Here is a 26,382-nt window from a genome sequence, read left to right as displayed (position 1 = left end):
GTCATTCCTGCAGGACGGGGGACGCTGCAGGCTATTCTGCCCTGCAGTCAGATACGTGTCAATGGTGGTGATGGTGAAGGAGCTTGACATTCATATACACACCCCCTCCGCTTCGCGTCCCCCTCATCCATCTCCGAGAGCCCTGGAGAGAGAGGGCAGGGCAGGGTGGGCCTGCAGGCTCGATAGGGATTTACCCGCCAGCCTTTTGGCTGTGCCCTGATAGGCTGCCTTCTGCTAACTAAAGAATAATCTAAAGGACACCAAGCAGCATGCCACAGCACCCCGAGGCAAAGCTGAACTATTTCCCTCCTCTCACCAGCTTTTAAACATTCAGCCATTCCAATGGGCTGGACACAAAAAAATGACGCAGCAGCCAAAGGTCACACAGCGCCCCCTGGTGACCACCGACAGATTGTAGTAGCTGAGAAGAACAGGCAGCTGTGTGAATTACAATACCTGATAAGTAACAGATTGTTATGGTGGCCATTTTTTAATACTGCACCATGTATAAATAGCTATTTTTATAAATATAACGTAGAGCAAAGATGTGGTGCCGCATTCAAACCCATAGTCTGCACTTACCACGAAGAGGAGCCAATACAAGCTGCAGGCCGTAACTTCTGCTGGGTGCAGACAGCTGCTGGCTTTTCTTCTCTGGACAATAGACATGCCAGCTGTGGTGGGGAGGCCCAGGGGCCACGCCAGGCGGGGCAAGGGACCCTGGTTGGGACGCAAGGCTGGGTCGAGCGATAATTACAATTCTGTGGTTACCAACTGCAACGAGGCCCTGAAATCAGGCTGGAAGATTCTTTTAGCTTGGTCAGACGATCACATCCCCTAAATGCTCGCACAAACACACACGCATGAAACGGGGAAGAGGTGGAAAAGCACCCCTGTCTCGGAAAACCTCACCTATCAAAGGGCAGAGTGTGGATCAGTAAGTTATGATGCCGTCTCTGTACTTGGAAGGTTGCTGTTTTTTGTTTTTTTTTTGTTGATAAAAGCGTCTGCTAATTAAACGTAAATATACCCACTTGAAAAAGAACCAAGCACCCCACACATGTGTGCCAGAAGATGTGTGCCAGTCAAGCAAGAATGTCAGATTAGTCCCAGGGAACAGAGATACCTCTTTGGGTTGCTTCTCACGTAGAGCTGCTTGATAACCCTGCAGCCCCACTGGAACGGTAGCGAAGTGCAGTGTGATTCCATCCTCCTTTCAGGGGTGACTGGGTCCATGCGTTAATATATTATTACCCTCCCCGTGCTGCTTTCCATTAATAGATCTTTTTTAGCTGTTTACTCATTTGTGTCATTATTTCCATTCAGGGCATCGTTAGCCAATAAGAGGTGAAAGTGCTGGGGAAGAAAATATGGGCTTTTCCAAAACATGGCACCGGCCAACCCAATAAAGAAGTATCGACGACAGACCACGGGCGGAGCCGGACAGCATCAGACAGCGATGGCCTGCGAAGGACAGATCTCAGCACAGTGTTACAAAGTCACCAAGATGGGGGAGGAACTCAACACTCAGAGTACCCAGCATGCACTGCAGGTGGGGCAAAGAAGTCAAGCGGCTTGCTCTAAACTGTAAAAAGGCAGGATGATTGGTGATCCGTAGGACTGCGTAGCACGCTGAGCAGAGAAAAGGAAGGCTTGTGTACCTGGCACTCAAGGCCTAACAGAAATGGGCCTAGTCAAGTCAAGTGGGCTTTACTGTCATACCTCGATACACGGGTATACAGTGGCACAAAATGACATTACCTCAGCATCAGGGTGCAGCATACAGACAGGAAGTGACAGGGGGAGGATTTTCACAGGACTTGGCGTGCGAAACACTTGTACCTGGGCATTAATTGGAAGCTCAGCCTAGCGGTACTTACGCTTAGCCGAGTCCTCGACAGCCGTATGTTTGTAATGTGCTATTTGCCTCACTTGTACGTCACTTGGGATGAAAGCATCTGCTGAATAATAGTAAATGTAAATGTAAATGAAAAGCAGCACATTGCAAAACAGAGGGGCTGGACCTAAGGGTTTATATGCACAGTGCGATAGTCCAATGGTCCAATTGTCTGCATGTCAGCAGCAGCTGAGAGCAAAAACAAAAGCAGGTTTAGGGGTCGTGTACCAGGCCCGGCTATCAGAACCCAGAAGTGTCCCAGACCTGCTCCCTTGCCAGGCCGAGCAGAAAGCAACAGTACTGGGTAGCTGTCAGAAATTCTCCCTACGTCCCCAGATACTGACAGTGGGCCTGAAACAAGCCATCCTGAGACAAGGCGCCCCACTAAGGACAGGTTCAGGGGTATAAAAACTGAAACGGTATCCACTAGGATCCCATTAGGCCAGGAATAAAATGCCATGAGCACACGGTGTTACCGTTTCCCCTTGGTGATTACGATGTAACGGATAAGCACACAAGCCCTTTGTTCCTGCTTAGATCTCTATGACGACAGACTGAGTCGACTTCGCCGTGCTCCCCTACAGCCTGCTCAGCGGCGGGTCCCTCACGCCCCGCAAAGCTCCAGCTGTGAGATGCACCCCCGTCCCGTAAGGGAACTCTGTGCAAGGCGACGGCAGCCTGCAGTCCATTACCGTGACATGTTCATACTCTCCGCCGTTAGTGAATCGTCTGTCAAACACGCACCAGTGATAGCATGAAGTCAATCCCAGGGTAAATGGGCCACTGCTCATTGAGAAAGACGTGCACACACACACACACACACACACACACGCATGCACACATTCACTGCATGTGCACATACAGAAAGACTGGAACAAACATAATGAGTAAGTATTATCACACATAAACATATTTTGGTGACTGTTCTGCTTGAGTACCTTGCATGTGACAAATAAAACCCTTAAATCCCTTGAATCCCTTAATAGACTGGTTTTATACATTATTTTGCTAATATATGAATTGCCTAATTGATCATTCGGAAAGATGGATTATCAATTACTATCTAATTTATGATTTGCTGTATTCCTTTAATGTGTTAATAGTATCACCATGATTAGCTGCAAGCTAAGGTTTTATTAATGGAGAGAAATTCTGACATATTGTGCCAAATCTCCCTTGGGCAACCTCCCCTTTTTCCATGAATTAACTAAATCCTGTAATTAAATAAAGCCTGGAATAGCTGTAGTTTTTTATGGTTGAGAAACTATTAACAAGTAAAAGTTTATGAATGAAAGAACTTTATTCGGTCATGAACTTGAGTTAAGAATGACTTCAGCTACACTTCAATTCAGCAAGAGGCCAGTCCAGCAAATAGCCAATCCAGCAAGAGGCCAGTCCAGCAAATAGCCAATCCAGCAAGAGGCCAGTCCAGCAAATAGCCAATCCAGCGAGAGGCCAGTCCAGCAAATAGCCAATCCAGCAGGAGGCCAATCAAGCAAGAGGCCAATCAACTAGGGCTGCCACTAGCAACTATTTTTCTATCAATTAATCTATTGACTATTTTACCAACTGGTTGATTAATCTAAGCAATTAATTTTCCTCTAGAAAATAAAATTGACTTACATTTAAGTAGAAACAAATTGCATGCCACTCTAGATAATATACGGACATTGTTTTCACCCACAATTTGATAAGCAGATTAGTAGTGTGCCTAAAATATTAAGGAGAGATATATTGTGACATATAAAGTTAGTAATCTGTATAAATTCAGTATATCCTTATGTTTATTAAATTTGATTAGCGGAGCATACCACATGTGACTGTTTTGGGATACCGCGGAAGTGTAAGTACTGAAGTCACAGTGAAGAAAGGGCAATTCAACAGCCACACATTTTAAAAGAGGAGATATTGTGGTTAAACAGGGTAAAAAGACATTGGTTGAGAACGGTAGGCCTACTTTTTGCAGTTTAAAGTCCGACAATTTTTTTTTGGTAAATATAGTTATCATTTTTATTTCAGTTCACAAGTTTTTATTTTATTAAATGTGCATTCTATTTCAGTTTTAGTTTACCACAATAACACTGGTCCCAACAAGTCCAACGTCCATGAACGGACACACACTGGCACCATCAATCAATGTAGAATAAGCCCAGATTTTAGCCTAAACATTTTCAAAAACACTTTTTTGAAATTCTCAGGTAGCAGGCAGACAACTATATGGTTTTAGTAATATGAATGTTTTTAGCAGCTACAAAGACAACAGTCATTACAAAGCTCTCATTATTAATGGTAATTTAACAAACAGGCCTAGACAACTACGTTTTGCCTATTCTGGTGGTCCATCATCCAGAAAAGCGCTGTGCGTTTCCACTTCAGGTGCTCGTGCGCAGCACTAGTGACTCTGTGGTATGCCATTGAAACTTTATGCATCCACCTTTTTGTTTTGTGACAGTTTGAACTACTCCCATAATTATGCAGCGATATTAAAGGAAAACATTTGTGTTAATAAACCGAAGTGTTTTAGGAATAAAAAAAATCAAGCAAATGGCCAATCAAACAAGAGGCCAATCCAGCAAGAGACCAATCCAGCAAGTGGCCAATCAAAGAAGAGGCTAATCCAGCAAGTGGCCAATCCAGGCCCAGTGGACACCAGTCAGTCTAGGATTCATATCACAGGAGTTTCCCACCTTTATGGAGATGTCACTCTGCTCTATACAGTATTGCATGAAATACCCAAGAAAGTCAAAACACACAACCCTAAACACCCTGACCCTGAAACACAATGGCCTGCCCCCAAACAGCTCCCTACAGGTCAGGTCAGGTGGGGGAGAATGCACTGATATAGCACATTGTCATGCCCACCACAGATGAAACACTTAAATATCCCAGTTGGTGACTCCCCAGACTGACACGCAGTCCAGTCCCACCCTCCGGAAATGGCCGTCTGTCACAACCAGGTGCTATGTGGGTGCCTGGTCCAGCTGCTACGGTCCTCAGCAATGAGGATTCTGTGAGCCGAATTACCCTCAGGGAATTGCACCACATGTTCCTAGTGCCATAACTCACAGTGCAGGCAATGTGCCTCATTTGGGACTCCCTGAGCAACTGCTCGATCGGCATAAAGTCAAGCCAACGGTACCCAAGCATTCTTCGAAGAGACTCAGTACCAAAGGAGACCAGTCTTCGTCTCAGGTCACTGGATAGCGTCCATGTGTCACAGCCATACACTAAAACAGGGAGCACCAGGACTCTAAAAATGTGGACCTTTGGAAGCGCCACACACCCCTTTCCAGTGACCTCATGACCCCATATGCTCTCCCAATCCATCTACTGACTTCATAGGAAGAGTCAAGAGAGCCATGAGTGTCGGTGCCTAGGTAAGTGAACCTTCCAATGCAGTTGACATTCTCTCTGCAAACAGACACACTGCTTTGATGGCTGTGCCCAAGAGGTCATTAAAGACCTGGATCTTGGTTTTGATCCAGGACACTCAGACTCCTTGCTCAATCCCTCGAGAGCCCCTATTAGAACCTCCATTGATTCTGAGAAGATCACAGTTTCATCAGCAAAGTCAAGATCGGTAAATCTTTCGTCACCAACAGATGCTCTACAGCCACTGAACCCCACAACTCTGCCAAAGACCTTTTGAGGAGGTGCTGACTTACATTACCATCGATGCCATCCCCCCCCTGCTCCCAACCCCAGGCAAGCTTCACCCCCAGCACTGAAACCTGTGGGGCAAAACCCCACAGAGGCACACTCACCCCCAGCTTGCGGCTCCTCATCCGCACGTAGCCTTGCTTGACGATGTCGTTGAAGTTGGAGGCCATCTCACTGGGGGTGGGGGGGCTTTCATCCAGTCACTTTCTGCGGCACTCTTTGCCAATGTACCTTGTTCTCCTTCCTCCTCCGTCACTCCCTTGTTTATCCTAGTCCTGGCTCTCCCCCATGGCTGCTTGGCCTCCTCTTCTCCCTATTCCTGGAGGACATAGAGAAGCCATCACTCTTACAGATGAACAGGAGCATGCATAGGTCACCTAAAAGCACAGGCAGGTCACTGTATCCACCAGCTTAGTTATTGTGCTTTAGTTAGATCCAAACATTGCAGACAGTGGCCAAATTCGAGCCAACAGATCCCACGGACGCCGAGCGCTATAGTTGATCTCCCGGCTGAACTTGCCGGAATGACGTCCTGAGGCTCATACTCACTCTAATTTGTCATGCTTATCCTACCCTTTGCTCTCACATTTCACACTCGTCCAGGCCTGAAGATATCCTGAGACTAGCTCATTTTCCACGGAACCTCGGAAGCCCTGACCCTCGGCCGGGACGTCTCGTGCTGGCAGCATTGTGACCAAACGCAAGGGTTACAAAAGAAATGAAAACTAACGTGGACCTTGAGCCAAGGGGGAAATTCTGGTGCATACAGCAGCAAGAACATAGTGCACAGTAGAACATACATATTATAGTGCCAAACAGACAAGATGCAAAGACAGTACACAGTGCAAACAAAGTAAATATAGTGGAAACAGATTTAAAAAGTACATAAAATGTAAATGAAGCTTTACAGTAGTTGCATAAGTGTGAGAATGAGTATTTTGGAATGTGTTTTTTCACATATCCCATCATGCTCTCCATTGACAAACAAACACACACACACACATACAGTATATATATAGAGAGTGAATTTGGGGGCTGAGCACTGGGCCAGCTGTCCATCCCTCACCCCTGGAGCACTTTTCAGGGTGTCCTTGCCTAAGGACCCAATGCAGATGTGGCTATTTGGCCAAGCACAGGATCCCTGGCCAGGGATCGTGGGTGGTGACCTTCTGATCACAGCCAGAGAGGCTGAACCTGCGGAGCTGCAAACCACCCCCAACCGCAAACACCGAACCTCCTACACCATGAAGATACAGACAGACTGATAAATACACAGGACCCTGACACTGTGACATCATAACTGCAAGCCCACTAATCTTCTGTAAATCTTCTTAGCAACAATATACAAGAGCTCTTCTTGTGTCCAAAGCCTATTTCAAATCAAATTTCTCTATGAATTCTCTGACTAGTTTTAAATATTTCAATAACTGATAAGCTAACATATGATTTCAAAATTAACTGTATGGCATCTGCAGAATAATTTGCTTGTGCCCGTTAAATCAATTAAATTTTATAAAATTATGTATTAATTTGTATTAATGTGTAGTATTTTCATATCATTATAAACCAGAATGGAATGAATAACAAGACATATTTAATACTCTTTCTCACTCACTGTAAAAATTTATTCGGATTTATTGTGACTCATTATCACAGCACTCATGACTGTAATAAAGGCCAAGTGCTTGCAGGACAATGTGTCTCGGATGCAGGAGATGACGACCAGGAGCTCATCTTGAACATGCAGTTCAAATCTGCTCCATATAGACCTTCACAGCGCACGGCCCAGTCCTGGATTCGGCACTGGGAGATAACAGGGAGGTTTGGGAGCTGCATTCATGGATAAATGTGGTCTCTCTTATCCCCAAATCCAGACACCACGATCGACGAGGTCAGAGGCAGGCAGGAAGCTGAAAACATGCACTGTGGCACCCCCCACTACTCGAAACTCACACACCCCCGGCCAGGCTCCAGGTTCTCTCTGAATGCTCATCTGTGTTAAAAGCAATGGAGCGTAGGTGGATGAAACTAAAGAGAATCACAGTGTGTAGCACAGCGGCTAAAGAAGAGAACCTGTGAATTTATGGGGCTTGTGTTCCAAGATGGAGTCCTGCGGTCATGTCACTCCCGAACTGCTTGTTCACGCCGGGGTTTATTTAGATGCCAGACTCTTGCTATAGTCCTACTCGGTCAACATGGCAGCCAGACCTGGAGTCATTCTGTAAATCATGAAGGGAAAAACACCTTCTGCAGAAGCCTCACACACAAGCCACTCGCTGTCACCGCGCCGGCATAAAGCTGGCATCTGAGTCCCGGCAAAAAGTGCAGCACATTCATGCAGCCGGGCTCCACAGGAATCTAGGGCCGGATTCCAGCTACGCCCACAGGACACAAAGGGATCCGGGAGCTGGTGCTGCTTGAGTGGCTGAGGCCTCCACAGACCATCATGGTGGGGGGGAGGAGGGGGGCATTGTGTAATTACTGGCAAAGAAGAGAGACAGACAGAGAGGTAGGCAACTAGACAGGGAGATATTCAGACAGAAAGACAGACAGGCAGGCAGACAAATGGAGAGACAGGCATTCAGACAGGCAGAGAGACACACAGACAGAAACAGAGATAGAGAGACAGGCAGACAGAAAGGAGGAGAGAGACAGACAGAGAGGCAGATTGACAGGGAGGGAGACAGACAGACAGAACCAGAGAGACACAGACAGGCAGAAAGAGAGAGACAGACAGAACTGACAGGGAGGGAGACAGACAGACAGAACCAGAGAGACACAGACAGGCAGGCAGAAAGAGAGAGACAGACAGACAGACTGACAGGGAGGAATGGAGGGATACAGACTGAAAGACAGAGATAGAGAGAGACTGACAGGGAGAGAGACAGACGGACAGCAACCGTAATCACCTCTATTTTCCCACCTCTCACACCCCTGACTATGCTGCTATGCCCCCTGCCCCCCCCCCCGCTACTGGAAGCAGGTCGGCTTGATGCTGAAACCTGCTCTGGTCATGAGGTGGCTGGGACGCCAGAGCCAGCCTCCCTCCGTGATCTTCCCAGCACACAGTCTGGCGCACTACGGCGTGCCAAACCACAGAGCCTTTCTAAGGAAGGATGGGGGGGGGGGGGTGATAAGGGGCACCATTAAATTCCTGTTAATGCTGGACTGGGACGGCCGGCCCCATGGGGGACCCATCTAGCCTGCTGTGGCCCTCTGGGTTTGAGTCAGTGATCGATGGTGGACGCAGAACAGCCAAATGGAAAAAACAAAAGGGAGACTGGATTTGGAGATTTGGATTTACCAGCCAAAAACGTCCGCTAGCAGCTGGTACTGACCCTGGCGTGTCCATCAGAATAAACCCCTGCAGTTTATTCACACACGCTCATCAACGGTAGCTTTCATCGGTGAAGACAGTTGTTTGGTGGTTAAGGCACTGTAAGCTCTGATTGGACGGTTTTGGGGGAGGGGCGGAGATTCTCCCACCTACTGTAACCTGATAGAGTCCTGGCAACTTTATCATCACAAGATTTTCAGGCTTGTCTTTACCTGCGTCTGGCAGAAGAGCTTTTCTGACCAGGGTTTGTGGATGAGCAGGTATTAATGGCAGCACCTCAGTATCACAGGCTCCAGCCCATGGAACTCCATCCTGCGTCTGAACAGGCAGCTGGCATTTACTGCCTTTCAAGCAAACATGCAGCTTAATGACAGGGGGTTGGGGAAAAAAGGAGGCGTGGCCATCCTTGTTGCTCAGCAACCATTGTTGCATCACAACCAGGCCCCAGCAATCCTTCTGAATGGGTATTTAAAGAGCATTATATCGCTCACACCCAGCTTGACAGACTCTTTTGTATTTCTTTTTTGGTAAGAAAATAAAGGCAATTAACTGTGTGCCCCTTACTTGAAAAACATCGAGCGACCTTCAATTTGGGGGGGGGGGGGGGGGGGGTAGCATCCCTGACACACTCCAACCATACTTGCATTGATAGTACCAGCCTGGGAGGGACCGGCACATACCACCCATCCCCCGCAAGCTGAAATCAGGAGGACTAAACTCACTGGCTCCTCTCAGTCTTCGCAGAGGAGCAAGGGTCCAAGGACAGAGTCAGCCAACCTCCCTGAAACAGTTGGGGTTAAGGGCCTCGCCCATGAGTCCAAAGGTGATGTGAGTACTCTATCAACCAATGGCCAAAGGTCCAAGGAACCCAATGGTAATGTGAGTACTCTATCAACCAATGGCCAAAGGTCCAAGGAACCCAATGGTAATGTGAGTACTCTATCAACCAATGGCCAAAGGTCCAAGGAACCCAATGGTAATGTGAATACTCTATCAACCAATGGCCAAAGGTCCAAGGAACCCAATGGTAATGTGAGTACTTTATAAACCTATGGCCAAGGGCCCAATAATGATATGAGTACTCTATCAACCAATGGCCAAGGGCCCATTGGTGATCTGAGTATTCTATCAACCAATGGTCAAGAGCCCAATGGTGATGTGAGTACTCTATAAAACAATGGCCAAGGGCCCAATAATGATATGAGTACTCTATCAACCAATGGTCAAGGGCCCAATAATGATATGAGTACTCTATCAACCAATGGTCAAGGGCCCAATAATGATAAGAGTACTCTATCAACCAATGGCCAAAGGCCCTAGGATCCCAATGGCAATGCGAGTACTCTATAAACCAATGGCCAAAGGCCCAAGGATCCCAGTGGTGATGTGAGTACTCTATCAACCAATGGATTTGATCTCATGACCTTCTGGAACATGGGCACAGCTTCCTAATCCACAGAGCTACAGTCAGATTGCAGGTGATGTTCTTGCAGCGCTGAATGTGGTGTTCAGCCAGAAACGTCATGAGAATTCTCAGCATTAAGACTCCATTATGGGGTTAAAGATAAGCATCTTATTAAAAACATAGCTGCTGCAGACAGGAGTCGACAGGCATGTGTGTGATTTGGGGTCAGCAGGGTTAACGTCCACGCATGCAGCACAGGGGTCGTGACCCAGCAGGGGAAGAGGACAGTAAACAAACACTTTGAATATTAAAAGGTCAATCGGGAGTTTCCCTCTTTTTTTAAGCAATAAGAAAAAAACATTAGAAAGCAGCAGTCACCGTGAGCCTCGCGATCTCAGGCACGTGCTTGAGTGAGAGAGCCCAGACGCCTGAGTAAGCAGCTGGTGACCTTCTGCTGAAACGTCACCCTCCTGTCACTTGCCTGTCACTCATGCCCAGACAGTCTGTGTGGAATCAGAGTAAATCTTTATTTCACACTAAGACTGAGCTGATGCCAGTAATAGCTCAGTGTGTTAAGTTGCATGGTGCTTAAAAAACAGACCACTATCCATCCAAATTCCAAACACTTATGCAGGATATGGCCACAGTGAGCACAGCAGCACAGGGCACGAGGCCGGGCACATCCTGGACGGGATGCTGCCCTATCACAGGGCATAAGGGTGGGCACACCCTGGACGAGATACCGCCCTATCACAGGGCACGAGGCTGGGCACACCCTGGACAGGATGCCGGCCTGTCACAGGGCACGGAATGCTGGCCTATCACTGGGCACGAGGCCGGGCACACCCTGGACGGGATGCCGGCCTGTCACAAGGCACGAGGATGGGCACACCCTGGACAGGATGCCGGCCTATCACAGGGCATAAGGGTGGGCACACCCTGGACGAGATACCGCCCTATCACAGGGCACGAGGCCGGGCACACCCCGGACAGGATGCCGGCCTATCACAGGGCATAAGGGTGGGCACACCCTGGACGAGATACCGCCCTATCACAGGGCACGAGGCCGGGCACACCCCGGACAGGATGCCGGCCTATCACTGGGCACGAGGCCGGGCACACCCTGGATGGGATGCTGCCCTATCATAGGGCATAAAGGTGGGCACACCCTGGACGAGATACCGCCCTATCACAGGGCACGAGGCCGGGCACACCCTGGACAGGATGCCGGCATATAACAGGGCACGAGGATGGGCACACCCTGGACAGGATGCCGGCCTGTCGCAGGGCACGGAATGCTGGCCTATCACTGGGCACGAGGCCAGGCACACCCTGGACGGGATGCCGGCCTGTCACAGGGCACGAGGATGGGCACACCCTGGATGGGATGCTAATCCATGGCAGAGCACAAAGATACTATGGACGATTTAGAGTTTCTTTTATATCATGGAAAGTGATGGTGCCGTAACCGTGCCAATAAAGGAACCCAAATGGTGAACATATTGTAATTTTTTTTTGTTAGCAAAGATTATTGAGCGTATTATTAGTAGACGTTAAGTAAGTAACATGCAAATGTAGAAAATCTCATTGTGTGCAAAAACTTTTGACTGGCAGTGTATTTAAGGGTGTCCCATTCCTCAAATATAAGTATACAAACACACCGCATCAGTGATAACTAATGTTTACATTGAACATGTGGATGTCTGTTGGCTAATCAGAGTCAAACATGCCTCCTAAGAAGTTTTAGTATAAGTGTACAAGTAAGTAGTGGCTCAGCTCACTTGGCGTTAAGGGCCGATGACCCAGTGTTCAGGGTCCTCAAAATGGCCGTCACAAAGAAAACTACCTTCGACTTTCACACATTTGTCTCTCCCTTGGAGATCGGGAAAGATTAAAGGCTAACTGCTGACACATCAGACAACTTTCCGAGAATAAAAAAAACATTAAAAAGTTGAAATGTTCCTCTGACTTCCTGTTCCCTTACTGCTCTGCCATGGAGCGTGAGGTACTGGCCCGAGAGAGAAAAAGAGAGAGTGGGTCACAGGCAGCGGTATGGCCGTCTGCCATCACGCAGCAGGGACAGCGCGGTGAGCATCAGGGGCATCGTAAATGTGGGACTTTCAGGCTTGATAGGGAATAAAATTAACCTGATATAACTTTAGTCTGAAACTGCTTTGCTCAGATTTTTTTGTTATAGACCAATTTGAAGAAGAGAGTCTCCTACGGAGGGAATTCGAGTCGCGTGTCTTCATTACACTGGGCTCAGGTTGCTGCCACAATTTCAGTGTTAGGCTGGATCTGCTCCATCACCTCCAGTCAGCACAAAGAAAGTGAGCTACATGCTGACTTCCGACATTGGCTGCCAACAACATGGACACGACAACACTGGCCTTTGAGGTGGCCGGGGGGCGGGGGCGGGGGGGGGCTGTGTTTCCAGTTTCAACACTGCCCCAAGCTACTGACGCTCCATTACATACAGAGGGAATGAAAAAAAAACTACCAGCCCTCTGTGATCGACACTTTTTAGCAGTAGCCTTTGCCCAAAGTTTGGAAGCAGGGAGCAGGGTCAGTTAGTATCCAGTGTCCCTGGTGCAGTTCAGGTTAAGGGCTTAGATCAAGGGCCCGACGCTGCCAGCCCACAGCATTTGAACCAATAACCTTCCAGACATGGCTACAAATCCCTAGCGTACTGAACAACACACCTCCCTACATAATCACAGCACACAGGGGGACATACCTGTCAACCTAAACCCAACCCAATTAAAGACTGACTTGGGTACCACAGGCCCTTTAAAAAAAGCCTGACAGCAGGCCTATAGCCTGAGAAATGCGAGGCAGTCATTTTCTTTGGTTTCAGTCGAAAAGAAATTCTGTAATTAACACAGTGTAATGAAAATGGCTTTCAAGCCGTTAACAAACACAACATTCCTACATGCCAATTAAGACAGCGTACATAAAAACACGCAGTTCACGAGGTTGGCATGCCTCGATGATAGACATTACAGACATTGTTCTCTAATCGTGATGTCACAATACACAGAAGCGCATTGTTCGGTTACCCGTCCTGACATCACTTCTCGATATTGCATTTGTAAACGTTTGTTTTCACACAATCCCTGCACACATCCTCGCCTGCGGCTGTGTGCCTTTTTTGCTGCCGCCGTCTGCAGCGAATGAGAAAGATGCAAGGAAAAAAAACAAGATTTATGTAGGACTTTCACGGTACGCAAACAAACAACAACGATGTTATTGCTTACGGTGCTAAATCGAAAAAAGATGGATTGTTCGGTTGCCTGAACGGCGGAAAGTAACATCGCAATGCGCTTTTCCAAAATGTTGATCCAAAGTTGTTATTAAAGTTAATATTAGATAATCTGGCGAGAAAATGGATGACCTCAGCTATGCACTAAGAAGCATTGTTCAACACCAGTCTACTTTTTCAATCCAGAAGTAAAATACAGACAGGAAAACAGGCCAGTAGCAGCCCAGCCGAAGGCACCGTTCCTGGAGTGTGAAGCCGGCCCTGGGTCAGAGGAAGGCCCTCTCACAACCTGGGGGAAGGTCACAAGGTCACACAGAATGCAGATTGCATCGGCTCCATCATCTCTAACATTCAGGACATCCTTCATGACGCTTAAAGTGTACTACCATTAGTCAGACAGCGTGCATTATACATGCGTTTGCTGCATTACATGGGCTCCTGGGAGTCAGGGTAAAACCCGTATCCACACCCTGACGAATTATACAGCCTTACAAAGCAAGCAGAGTTTGCCCATTAGCCGCCGTTAGCGTTACCTCACACCGGTCAGGTCTTTCTTACTCCTCATCAGGTTGAGAAATTCCAGCAAAACATTCACTACCGTCACCTGGGGTGAGACAACATCATCCCGTAGAGCGTGGCAGTGGCACCTATGTGGTCCTCGGCTTAAACATCGAGATGAACCCAGTCAGCATATTAAAAGAGCGACTCTTTAAAAGAGGGAAGCACTGTGGCTGGATTCTCTTTGCCGTTCCTGATTGATCTGGCCAGGGCAAACTTAAGGCCGCGAGGCCGAGGATGAGCAAATAATTGAATCCCGGAATGTAGGATTCCGGAATAATTTCGGGTTGCATAAAGGGGCACCTCGGGTCCTCCGCCCTCCTGCCCTTTGCACCAAACATCCCCAATAAGCATCGGCATCATAAGCAGGTTCCTCTCTCCATAGAGACCCCATCTGTCAGGGCAGATAACGGCAATGAACAACCCAGAGAGGTAAACAGGACTCCCTCGCGGTCTAGTATTCGGATTCCCCATGTTTGTTTGTGTGTGTATGAGTGTATGCAGGTCAGAGTTACAGAGTTAACAGCTGCTCCCACCCTTAACCAAAGGCTGTTCCCAAAAGGCAGCTCTGTACAGAGATAAGAGTGAGTCGGGGGAGAGGAGGGACCCCAGTCCACCTCAAATGACAAGCAGGAGATACACATTTTATTGATGCTGCAGACACATTTACCCAAGAAAATGCACATTTTGAGAAGCTGGGTCACACAGCTTTGCTCAAGGATGAAATCACTCTGCTACCCCTAAGATTTGAACCGGCGACCTACTGGTCACAACCCCAGCATCCTGACCCACAAAGCCACACACCGGCCTGGAACAGTAATTCCAGATAAGTCCGCCAGATAAGCCCGCCTGAAGACGGCAGATGATGGTGAGCAGCATGAGATCGCCATTCCCATCAGCTCTAACGAGCTTCAGTCGCACTGCCGACAGCGAAAGCCTCGCGGCGTCTGGCTCAGACGATCAAAAAAGAAACCACTGCCAACCATGCCATCTTGTGCCATTAGCATGTGGTAGGAATCGACCGGCCCTGTCTGCGTAATTACAGCAGCAAAGAATGTTCCAGAACGGAGCTTCTGTGACATCTGCCCTGCAACCCTCTTAATGTTTCATCCTCCGAAGGATGGAGAGCGGGAGCAGAGTAGAGCCTGAGCAGGCAGGAACCCGGCATGGAAAAGTGAGACCACAGCTTGGCCATTAGTCAGCAGGTAAACCAGTATACTGTACACCTACAGTGATAACAGACAGAGAGACAGACAGAGAGACAGACAGACAGATAGACAGACAGACAGACAGATAGATAGATAGATAGATAGATAGATAGATAGATAGATAGATAGATAGATAGATAGATAGATACTTTATTAAACCCAAAATAATAAGAATAATATTATTAGTATTATTAATTGTTATATCAATTAAATGACTTTCTGCAAGGAAAGGATAGAGAACTTTGGTGGTTTTTTCCATAGCTACTGCCTCCTCTTACAGGAAGGGGGGGGCAGCCCAGCAGAAACAGTACAAGCTGAGGGGGGGGGGGGCTCTGAGGGGCACGCCGTGAGCACGGAAAGCAGATCGCGGCGTGACAGACCCATGCTGCAGCGGGGCCTCGTGCCACACGCCGTTCCCCTCCCGCTGTCGGATATCCGGCTCAGGACCGCATCCCGGGATGGGACCCGTCTTCCGGATCCAAACTCTTCCCTACATCCGACCTCAGGCAGCCGGATCACATGATCGCAGCCTCTGTCCGCAACCAACAGACTGTCAAACAGTCAAATCTCTGAGCTTTGTTGCAGTTTTAAATATTATTTGACAACTGTATTATTCAATTACTGGCCTGAAGTGTCTGAGAATTATTTTAGATTTATATTAGAATGTCACTGTTCGGGACATCAAAGTAAAAAATGCTAAACAAACAGCTCTTCGGTTCATGAACAAAAAAAAACAGGAAAAATAAGGGAATCACAAGACAGTGTGAGAGAGGGAGAGAGAAAGAAAGAGAGAGATAGACATACAGAGAGAAAGAGAGAGACCTCACTCCTGTCCAAATTAAGTTTTCTCCCAAAAATGGGCCACACACCCCAAATTTTGTGGTCTTCACCTACATAGTGGGGGCAGGGCACATTCACAAGGTACCCACAGTGCCCCCCTGGTAAATAGGGGCATGTGAAAGTCATTATCTCATTTGGCTCTAATCATACTCAGCCGTCGTACATGTGATAAACACACACACACACACACACACACACACTTGCATTGATATCTTTGTGGGGACCATATATTAATTTCTATGGGAAAAACTCTAATCCCAACAATGACAACGTTAACTCCTACCCAGCTCTAACCTTAACCATGTCGGCACACAAAATACAAGCCTTTTGTCATTTTTAGTTTTTTGATTGCATTCACGGATTTTTTCAAAGGTTTCCCTTAAGGATACTGAAAAAAATGATCCCCACAACGTCAAAATAACAGGTTTTTATCATATTGTGGGGACATAAAATATATATAACCCACAAACACACACACACACCTTCTGGCTGTTTCTGTGGGGCGGGTCTGGAGCTATGTCGCACTCTTGCCCTTCCTTAACGACTCGTGGCTGCCTTGCCCTCAGGACTGCACATACTACTTCATGAACGCCAGAGAAAGAGAGAACTCCGGTAAGCTGTGGACATGCTAGCTTAGCGGCAAGGCCGGCGGTGATCCCAGCCGCCTGCTCCACCATCAAAGACACACGGTCTCCGGAGAGAGTGTCTCTCTGGTCCACAGGACATGGAGCAGAAACCTCCCACAGTGATCCACAAAGCCCTGGATGGGCAGGAGGGGGGGGGGGGGCTTCATTAAAGCTACATGCGCGTTATTATAAGTCCAGCTGCTGAGTCTGTGTAGAGGGCAGTCCTGTACATACGGTAAGGGGGGGGTGAAGGAATAAAAGAGCAGAATGAATTTCATTTTCCTTTCCTTTCAGTTCCCATGGGGAATGAAGAAGATGTGTACCTGCCTGTGAGGTCTCTCTGGGGGGGGGGGGGCGGGGGGGGGGGGGGGGGGGGGGGTCAATCTGAGGCAAGAACCACAAGGGCAATAAGAGATAATGCATTGGGGGGGGGGGGTCTGGCTGCCCAAAGTACAGAAGCAAGGGGGCCACTCAATCTGGCCCATAGTAACCAATAACAGGCACCCCAAAAACCCAACACAGGACCTCCCCCCCAAGCACAAAAACATAGAGATAGCACATCACCAGTGCCATGTCCTGCAACACCCCCTTCACAGCACTCCGTAGATCTATCACTGCCCCACAATGGCTCAGTTCACAGACATGGGGAGGGGCAGGGAAAGAGCCCCCCCACACAGAAAGAGCGGGAGTGTCTGCACACGACATCACACCTAGGCTGCTTTTACCCGTCTCCGTCTCAGGATCCTGTCTGGCAGATCAGAGCCTGACAGGCAGGGCTGAGGTGAACGTGGAGGATCTATCAGGGATGGGGTGGGAGGGGGGACTGGAAGGTTAGGTGCGGTCACGGCACAGACAGCCCCGCCCCTTTCCCAGCCATCTTTCATGATCAAAAGCAGACCAAAGGCAGCCGACAGGATTCTCATCGGTTGAAATTGGTGACTTCCTCAAGCACAGACTCTTAATGGAACAGGAAAAGATCCAGACGACATAATAAAGGCAGGTAACATTTTTAAAAGGAAGTGGTAGATCTGCAAATGGAGGGAAGCGGTGGATCTGCAAAGGGAGGGAAGAGGTGGATCTGCAAAGGGAGGGAAGCGGTAGATCTTCAAAGGGAGGGAAGCGGTGGATCTGCAAAGGGAGGGAAGAGGTGGATCTTCAAAGGGAGGGAAGAGGTGGATCTGCAAATGGAGGGAAGCGGTGGATCTGCAAAGGGAGGGAAGAGGTGGATCTGCAAAGGGAGGGAAGCGGTGGATCTGCAAAGGGAGGGAAGCGGTGGATCTGCAAAGGGAGGGAAGAGGTGGATCTTCAAAGGGAGGGAAGCGGTGGATCTTCAAAGGGAGGGAAGAGGTGGATCTGCAAAGGGAGGGAAGAGGTGGATCTGCAAATGGAGGGAAGAGGTGGATCTGCAAAGGGAGGGAAGAGGTGGATCTTCAAAGGGAGGGAAGCGGTGGATCTGCAAATGGAGGGAAGAGGTGGATCTTCAAAGGGAGGGAAGAGGTGGATTTGCAAAGGGAGGGAAGCGGTGGATGGGAAAAGGGAGGGAAGTGGTGGATTTGCAAAGAGAAGGAAGCGGTGGATTTGCAAAGGGAGGGAAGTGGTGGATCTTCAAAGGGAGGAAAGCGGTGGATGGGCAAAGGGAGGGATGCGGAGGATCTGGATCTGTGTATGTGTCTGTCTGTGTGTGTGGTCCAGATATACCTTACCTTATGAGGACCAAATGTCCCCACACCATGATGAATACCTGTTTTTTCCACAACTGCAATCAAAAAACTAAAAATGTAAACTCTTGTATTTTGTTTGTTTATTTACGGTTAAGGTTAGGGCTGGGTAGGGGTTAAGGTTGTCATGGTTAGTATTAGCATTTTTCCCATAGAAATGAATGAGCGGACCCCACAAAGATATGAGTACAGGTCGGTTTGCATGTGTGTGTGTGTGTCTGTGTGTGTCTGTCTGTCTGTCTGTCTGTGTACATGTGTGGCCTGGGTGCTAATTACAGACCAGACTCTCATGGAAGGAGAGGGCAGCCTGCCTGCCTGCATGGAGCCTCGAACCACACAGCTAACATGATGCCTTTCACCAGGCTATTGCTGCAGCTAAAAAGGCTAACGGATCGGACCAGTGAAGCAGCACTCTGCCCTGACAGCTCCTATTACTACAACGCTACAGCGGCTATGGTAACAGCAGCAATGCTAATGGTGGACATGTAACACAGTCACGCTGGAAGGACACTCTGGCAAAGTGGCTTCGCCACATGTAATGCAAGATTGTTTGTGTGTGGAAACAGGGGAGAGACCACAGGGAAAACAAAGTACAATATAAGAAAGTTACGGGGGTGTGAGGAGAGAGAGAAGGGGTGTAGAAAAGCCGACTCATACTCCAACCAGCCATTAATCAATCTGGCCTGCAGATAAACAGCATAGCCTCACGCCAGTTGTGCAAAGACACCGAAAACTTATTTACAAACCCCAGCATGCTAATCACACAATTACTGCACACAGTGCAATCAAAAGCACAATTACTCCATGACAGTGGGCAGGCCTGCACCTCTGTGGTGCCTTATCTCAACAAAAACAATTATAAACACTCCTAAAAAATGCTGAGGATTAGAACCTCAAAGTCCTGCTAAGTCCTGCAAAGTCCTGCTAAGCTTGGTTATCCTACTACCTGCAACATGTTTTTTTACAGTTGGGGGGAAGGGGGGGGGGGCGGTGGCCAGTTGCATGTCCCTTTTGGGGTGTCCTTTTGACCAAAAAAAGTAGGAACATTTCCACTTCCTGCCCCTCCCACACGCATATAAAAGGTGGGTGTGGTCCCTTCAGCGCTGTCCAGCCCCAGATGCCTCTACCCCCGGTCCTGGCTCTGCCAATCTCCCCGCTGGGCCAGCTGTGAGCATCTCTGTGCCAAATGTCCGTAACGCGTTTGGCTGGCTTCCCAGGGATGGGGGGCGCGTTATCACAGCGCGGCAGAACGTGGGGTGCTGGGGGGGCTGCCCGCCACGGCTGAGGGGGCTTCAGACAGATACGAGGGCAGGAACAGGGCATGCAGTGCGGGCTGCGTGTTCAAAGAGACCCAGGACTGCGTCCCGAAAAGGTGCGAATCATGGCAGCAGGCACAATCACAGGATAGGAACAACCAAGGCGCCAAGAACCGCCACAGCTGCCCCACTCACCTTCACCACACTGCACAGCACGGCGTCCGGACGTGGCAGCAAATTAACCGCACAAAACAGAGACATACACTCCAACCTGCCCACCAAGGGCACAACCCCCATTACACCGGGGGCAGGCTGACAGCTTTCTGACAGGACAGCCTGGCAGAAACACGCAAAAAAATAGTCCCATGTACACACACACACTTACACAAGTACTCACACTCACAGATGCACTCACACACATGCATGCACACACATAGACAGATGCACAGGCACACATACAGTATGCATGCACACACACACACTCACAGACGTACTCATACACGTGCATGCACACACACACAGGCGCACACACACACATGGACACACGCACTCTGCCTTATTGGCTCCCCACCGACGGCCGTCTGACCTGCTCTCTAATTTAGCACGGGCAAACTGAGCTCGGTCACGCCACGTTAACCGCGGACGGCCCCAGACATATCCCGCCCTCCATCTCTCGCTCTCTCCGTCCCAGCACAAACATTAATAATGGCTCTGAATCATTCATGAAACACTCGTAATCCATCTCCTGGGGGAGTCCGGCTGTGATGTAAACACTCTCTGACAGCGAGGGCAGGGTGTTGTGGCGAACAGCTGTTTGGGTACACTCCGGTACCTGCGTCCACGGGGCGGTCAGGCCCGCACGCCGCCTTATCATGTCCACGATGACTGCAATAGTCTGTTCCTCCCAAGTCAAGTTAAAAGGCACAAAAATGACAAACGAAATGACATATTAAACTTAACCGGGCGACATGCCCACTGCAAAACAGTTTAATAACGACAAAAAGATCAGATCATGTCATTCGTCCATTAAATGCCCTGTTTCAATGAGATTGCATATTGAGTTTAACAGATTTTGTCAGACTGATTAATCATCTCCTTATAAATGCATCGTTTCTATTTTACAGCCTGCTTAATAAGCCAGAACATAACGCGTTTCGTTATAAGGTAGAAAGAAGACTATCTGTGCAAACAAAAGGCAGCATTTAAAGCACCATCTTTAAAACCACTGTAATATATCATAAAAATATTTGTCACGTTTAAGTGAACGGCTTTAAAAAGGGTTAAAAACGCCGGTCAGAACTTTATTATAAGTAAGACATTAATAATTGCATTTGAAAGAAAAACTAACTAATTTTAAATAAGTCTTTGTTTTATTTCTGCTCTGGGCGACGCTCTGTGAATGCGCCCTAAAAGCATGAGATCCGAAGATGAACGCGGGCAATTCGCGGAAAGGTGGCATAAAATATGAAAAACCAGTAATCATTAAAGTAGTTAAGTCATTAGCTTGATACCTTTCGCAGAACACATACCTAGAATTTCACAATTAAAGTAGCAAAAATACACGCTGTCCACCGTTACAAAGGCTGTTAACTGTAACTGTATATTTCCTTTAAAAATGATGCATGTGTCAGGTGCCGTAAAAATTAAATCTCAGCTTATGATGGGACGCCTCGCCGGGCTCCGTCCTTTGTGAACCTGAACATTCCGAGGTTACTGTATGCCACTGAACTCTCTACACGACAAAAAGAAAAGAAAAGCAATATATGTACGGAATGTTATTTTATGGTCTGTCGTAAGAGTAATACTTCACATAGACGAGCATTACAAATACCTAAACATTTAATAACTGACAGCGGATTTTCACGAAAACTTTTGCATTCCATTGTCTATAATATTCACCCGCCGCGGCCCTAATAGCCCTTATGTGGGAATTAAGTTCTTACTTCTCGAATAAATATTTCTGCAGTTCAGTCTTAAACATGTACTAAGCTCTTCAAATACCGTATACCAATCATATGCCAGGAAACGAACAGTTACTAATTATGGCCTAAATTAACTTATATTTCATATTCTTATACAATGCGTCCTACTCAAAAATGCACTAATTCTGAGATGCATATTGCCCATGCAATGTATTTTGTATACATAATACCCTGGTGCTTATCGGTGCTTATAATAGCCACAGGAAACGCGTCGCTTTACCTGGGCACAGAACCCTCGGTGCTGCTTGGCGAAGACGGGCTGCTGAAGGTACCACTCCTACCAGGTCGGTGAGGTGCTCCGTCTGTGACCTTCGGTGAGCACAGACACGTAATGCTACCGAGCTGAAAATAAGAACCCCACCGCTAATTATTCCCAGTGATGCTGAGCTGTGTCTGCGTGCGCGATCAGGTCCTGCTCCAGCCGACTCTCCCAGCGATGCTGGCTCTGGGGTCTAATTCATCGAGACATGTTTCATGAGCTGTTTTACCGTAAACCTCCGAAAAGAGACGCCATTCCCGTCAAGTTACTGCGTTGTTACAGCCACTGTCCTATCTGCTATCTTAAGATGTAACTTTGATAATGCAAGGTGTTATGCAGAGAACAATACTAATACTTTTATTTTTCTATTTTTATTTTACTTTTCTGATTTGGTAAATATATTATGTCTGTTAAATACATTTAATATTCTTAATAGATTCACGTTACGTTTTACATACGCATTATCTTCAAAGTGACTGATGTGAAAATGTTTTCAGATGACAAAAATCAGGAGTACTTGTGAGAAAGAAACCTAAACGCAGGGCATTGTTAGTAACCCAAGATTTTTATTTTTTGGGAGCTAATTAAATATTCGAGCAAAAGTTTCGTTCTGTGGGTATTATATTTGGCTGGAAGAAATGTAAACGTGATAGCTGAAGGTTTACAGTAGCCCTTACTTCACCGATCGCTTCAAGCCCCTTATTAATTTCCAGCAGGCATGTTTGGGATAAAAGCCTGTGGATTTAAGCATTATCCTTTTAAAACATTCCCAGCGACATGCCGGGCTACTGAAACGATAAAGGCAGAAAAAGAGCTTCGACTCAGACCAGCGTGAGATGAACATTGCCTGTAGTGCAGGAAGAGGAAAATCACTATTGAATAAATAACCCCAATGTACCAGTAAAGAGAACGACAGATCACAAGAGGCCTTTAAAATGATGCTGTGACGACTCTTGCAGGACGGACCGCACCCTTAGGAGTATATAAACAGGGGTTGACCAGGGTCACTGCTTTGTGTTCTGTCTCAGCTAGATGATGACGTTCATTTTGACCCACTATGAACTCAGCACTCAATTCTCTGTCAGGTCTTAAGGAAATTGTGAGGCAGCTTTTGATTTATCCAAATTTATTGATTATATTATGCAGACTGAGGGAGGTTCATCCCTCTCACGTGCTGTGAAAATAGAGTTTGCAAATGCCCTTTTGGTGATAATACATAAAAATAAGACTTTGGGTTAAATTCTCATTATAGGGCAATGCAGAAAATAAGGTGAGCTGATCTAGGCCAACCAGGGGCGTCCTGATCCTGGGCTGAGGCAGGCAGGAACGCAGATCACCAGACAAGGCGGACGGCAGGCTCACGGAGGGGAGCAGCCTGGACCCCAGCGGCTGAGCTGAGGCTGTTAGCATGATGAATCAGACAGGGAGGGGGGCGTAGCCTGCATGGGGTCGCAGAGCCGATAAAGAGCACAGCCAACATACAGAAAGCCCTACTCTGGTATGTTTGAATTCTGTTTTTAATTATCTTTAAGTAAAAGGTAACAATGACTGTGTTGTTTTTTCAGCAGGTGATGTCACACATGAACATTCAGTGTCTCAGCCCTGACTGACATAGTCTGCCCCGCCGGTGAGGGACTATGGGACACCTGCTCTTTGTTACCCAGAATCCTTCTGAGATAAGAACCTGTTACTTATTGCATATCGACTGAAATGTCACCTCGGCAATGCTAATGCCGTTCGTGGAGACACCAGTTGGTCGCACCCAGGACAACAGGACAGCGTTTGCTTTCACTGAAATAAATTTCACAGAATGGAGTATGTATGCACCACGACCCGGACCAAGCTAAGTGGGCGGATGATGGATGGATGGAAAATGGAGCAGCGGGTGGGACTTTCAGAGATATCCTTGGGGAAATTCACAACACAAATCTGTCCATCCATCTTCTAACTACTAATCGTATACAGGGTGGCAGAGGGGGGCCTGGAACCTATCCCAGACAGCACAGAGCGCAAGGCTGGTGTGCATCCTGGATGAGGTGTCAAGAAAGAAACTCTCTTCTGAGCATATTTGTGGAATTGCATATTATTGCAGGAACAGAGACCTGTAAAATATGACATGAACCAAAACTCCCCAGACAGTACCCCCCCACACATAGTTTTGCACACGTACACTCCTACATACAGTCGACATGCTATGAAATTGCACCAGAAATCACAGCATCTTCTTATGTGCGCTGTCTATTCAAGTTTCACAAGTTTCTCTGCCTGGGCTGTTTCAGCGCTGCTCCTCAGCATTCTGTCACTAAACCTTTTTTATTTGACATTCCTATTATTTACATTTATATTTATTTTACATTCATAGTCGGGCTCGATGACTGTTGAATGTCAGGATTTGTGCAGAGCTACAGATGCAGGCACAAACTCCACTTGCCAACGTGAGTGGGAGGTATACCCGCTCTTAATGGCTGTCAGGAAGGTCTCCTTCCTCAGTGCATGTTAACATCCCCGAAGGCATATGCCGAGCATTGCATATGCGTTTCCTCATTTATACCGTGAACCTCCAAGAAGCACGTGTTCACACATAGATGAACACAGTCTGCGTGTCCCTGCAGCAGTGTGTAAATCGCAGTGCTTACCCTAACCGCGTTTCAGTACAAGTCAGAAAGTCGTTTAGCAACACCGGGGACCTGTTTCAAAAAGCAGGATTTCTTGCTTAGCTGGATAACTTGTCGGATTTAAGGTATCCCCGTTTAAATGGCCTTTATCTTTGTTCACTTACATTTAGCCCAGACTACCTTAAATCTGACAAGTTATCCAGGTAAGCAAGAAATCCTGCTTTTTGAAACAGGCCCCAGTTTAGCCATTGTTAGCCATAGTTAGCAATACCAGTTGATGACAACATATTTTGCCCATACAAATATAATAGCAACCTGTCCACAGATAGCGGTTGAACAGCACTGTGTGTACAACTAATTTAATGAGACACAGATAAGACGTAAGTGCTAATAAACAGTATATAACTACAGCTTTCACTTCTGTTGATGAGGGGTGCAGCCATCTTGAATTCTGTAGTCGAGGTTGTAGAGGTTCCTTTGACATTGCGAGTCGGAACTCAGACTTCAGGGGGCGTTCCAGTGGAAATTTCCGACTAGGAATTCGGAAATTCCAACGTTGAATTTCATACGGAACGCACCATTACTCCTTTGCCCGGATTACTGGCCCCAAACCAGCCTGCCCTCAGTCTCACTATGCCTGACCACATGAAGCCCACACACCTCTTGCAGCTGACTTAAAGAAGAGACACACTCATATGTAAACACTTTGCCCTCCTAAGTCTGAGACAAAAACAGAACCTGGATTCCTGGAACTGAAAGGACACCCTGGGCCATAAATCTCATACTGTTTCACAGTTATTTTTCCAGAGGTTGAGCAGGTTAAACAAAATAGAGGAACTCTGTCAGAAGACCAGCCATCAGCCTGCTTTCAGCTAGGTCTCAGAGCCTCATGTTCCATTATCTCACACCATGCTGCCTCTAGATGAGCACAGTGAGTCTCAGCAGTGAAGCAAGGAGCTGTATTAGCCCCTCCTGATCAACTGGCTACTTTCAATCCCCCTGAATACTAAACACCGCAACTCCCCCCCCTGGCCATAGAGACGGCATCTTATATTGCAAGAGTGGCTGCCCAATCAACCTCAAGGCTTTCAAAAGCAATCAAAATTCCGATAAATAGGCGAGATCTTCATTCACTCGGTCTCCCACTCCATCCATCACATACTCACTCACTCACAAAATACCCAGAATGGACTAAAATCCTTAAAGACCAGCGATTTTAACTCCCGTCTGTGAAATGTACGTCTTTCCAAATGAACATTTTCTCTTTCCTGGCTTCTGCTTTTGCCATATTGCCGGTGAACTGTCAGCTTGTTGTTGAATAAATAAAACAAAATACTCAGAGAAAACAAACATCATAATCAAATTGTAATTACAATCGGAGGATGACGTGGGGGGGGGGTGTTCTAGCGTGGGACGTCACTTGTGTGTCATGAATGACACTGAGGTGCAGGCAGCTGTCGTGCTTTAGTTCAGAGTGGGATGGCGACGTGTCACCTTTACACAAAGGGTGAGAGGGTAACTGGTGTGCCCCTAGACTGAGGCTTCCAGCGCACTAACACACTCTGGGGAAAACACACTTGGACAGTAATATAAACACAACAGACGGCACCGCCACCGAAACCACACGTTTATGTGGGGTCCGTGGGCTCTTGGGCACAGTTACTACACTAAACATTAAAAAAACACATTCCTTATTTAAGAGATGCGGAAGCAGCATGTTCTGGTAGCTAGCCACAATCATTTCATTCTACTCGCTATC

The 26,382-nt window shown here is 47.5% G+C and overlaps 1 protein-coding gene across 2 annotated transcripts in view; it reads right to left on the bottom strand.

Annotated features, from left to right (window-relative positions):
• dok4 (docking protein 4) overlaps positions 1-22,182 on the bottom strand; it is a 33,736-nt gene extending 11,554 nt beyond the window's left edge. The window contains exons 1-2 of one of the 2 annotated variants that reach the window (XM_072718198.1): positions 21,970-22,182; positions 5,662-5,876 (exon numbers count right to left, since the gene is read on the bottom strand). In XM_072718198.1, coding sequence (XP_072574299.1) covers positions 5,662-5,727 — 66 coding nt within the window. In that variant the 5' untranslated portion in view covers positions 5,728-5,876; positions 21,970-22,182. Of the gene's footprint in view, positions 1-582; positions 5,569-5,661; positions 5,877-21,969 lie in introns of those variants that run through there. The other variant, XM_023815894.2, reaches the window with a different exon arrangement.
• Positions 22,183-26,382: the final 4,200 nt, after the last annotated feature.

The sequence above is a fragment of the Paramormyrops kingsleyae genome, chromosome 11 (assembly GCF_048594095.1).
Source record: "Paramormyrops kingsleyae isolate MSU_618 chromosome 11, PKINGS_0.4, whole genome shotgun sequence".
Taxonomy (NCBI): Eukaryota; Metazoa; Chordata; class Actinopteri; order Osteoglossiformes; family Mormyridae; genus Paramormyrops; species Paramormyrops kingsleyae.
This window is presented reverse-complemented; position numbering and strand designations above follow the sequence as displayed.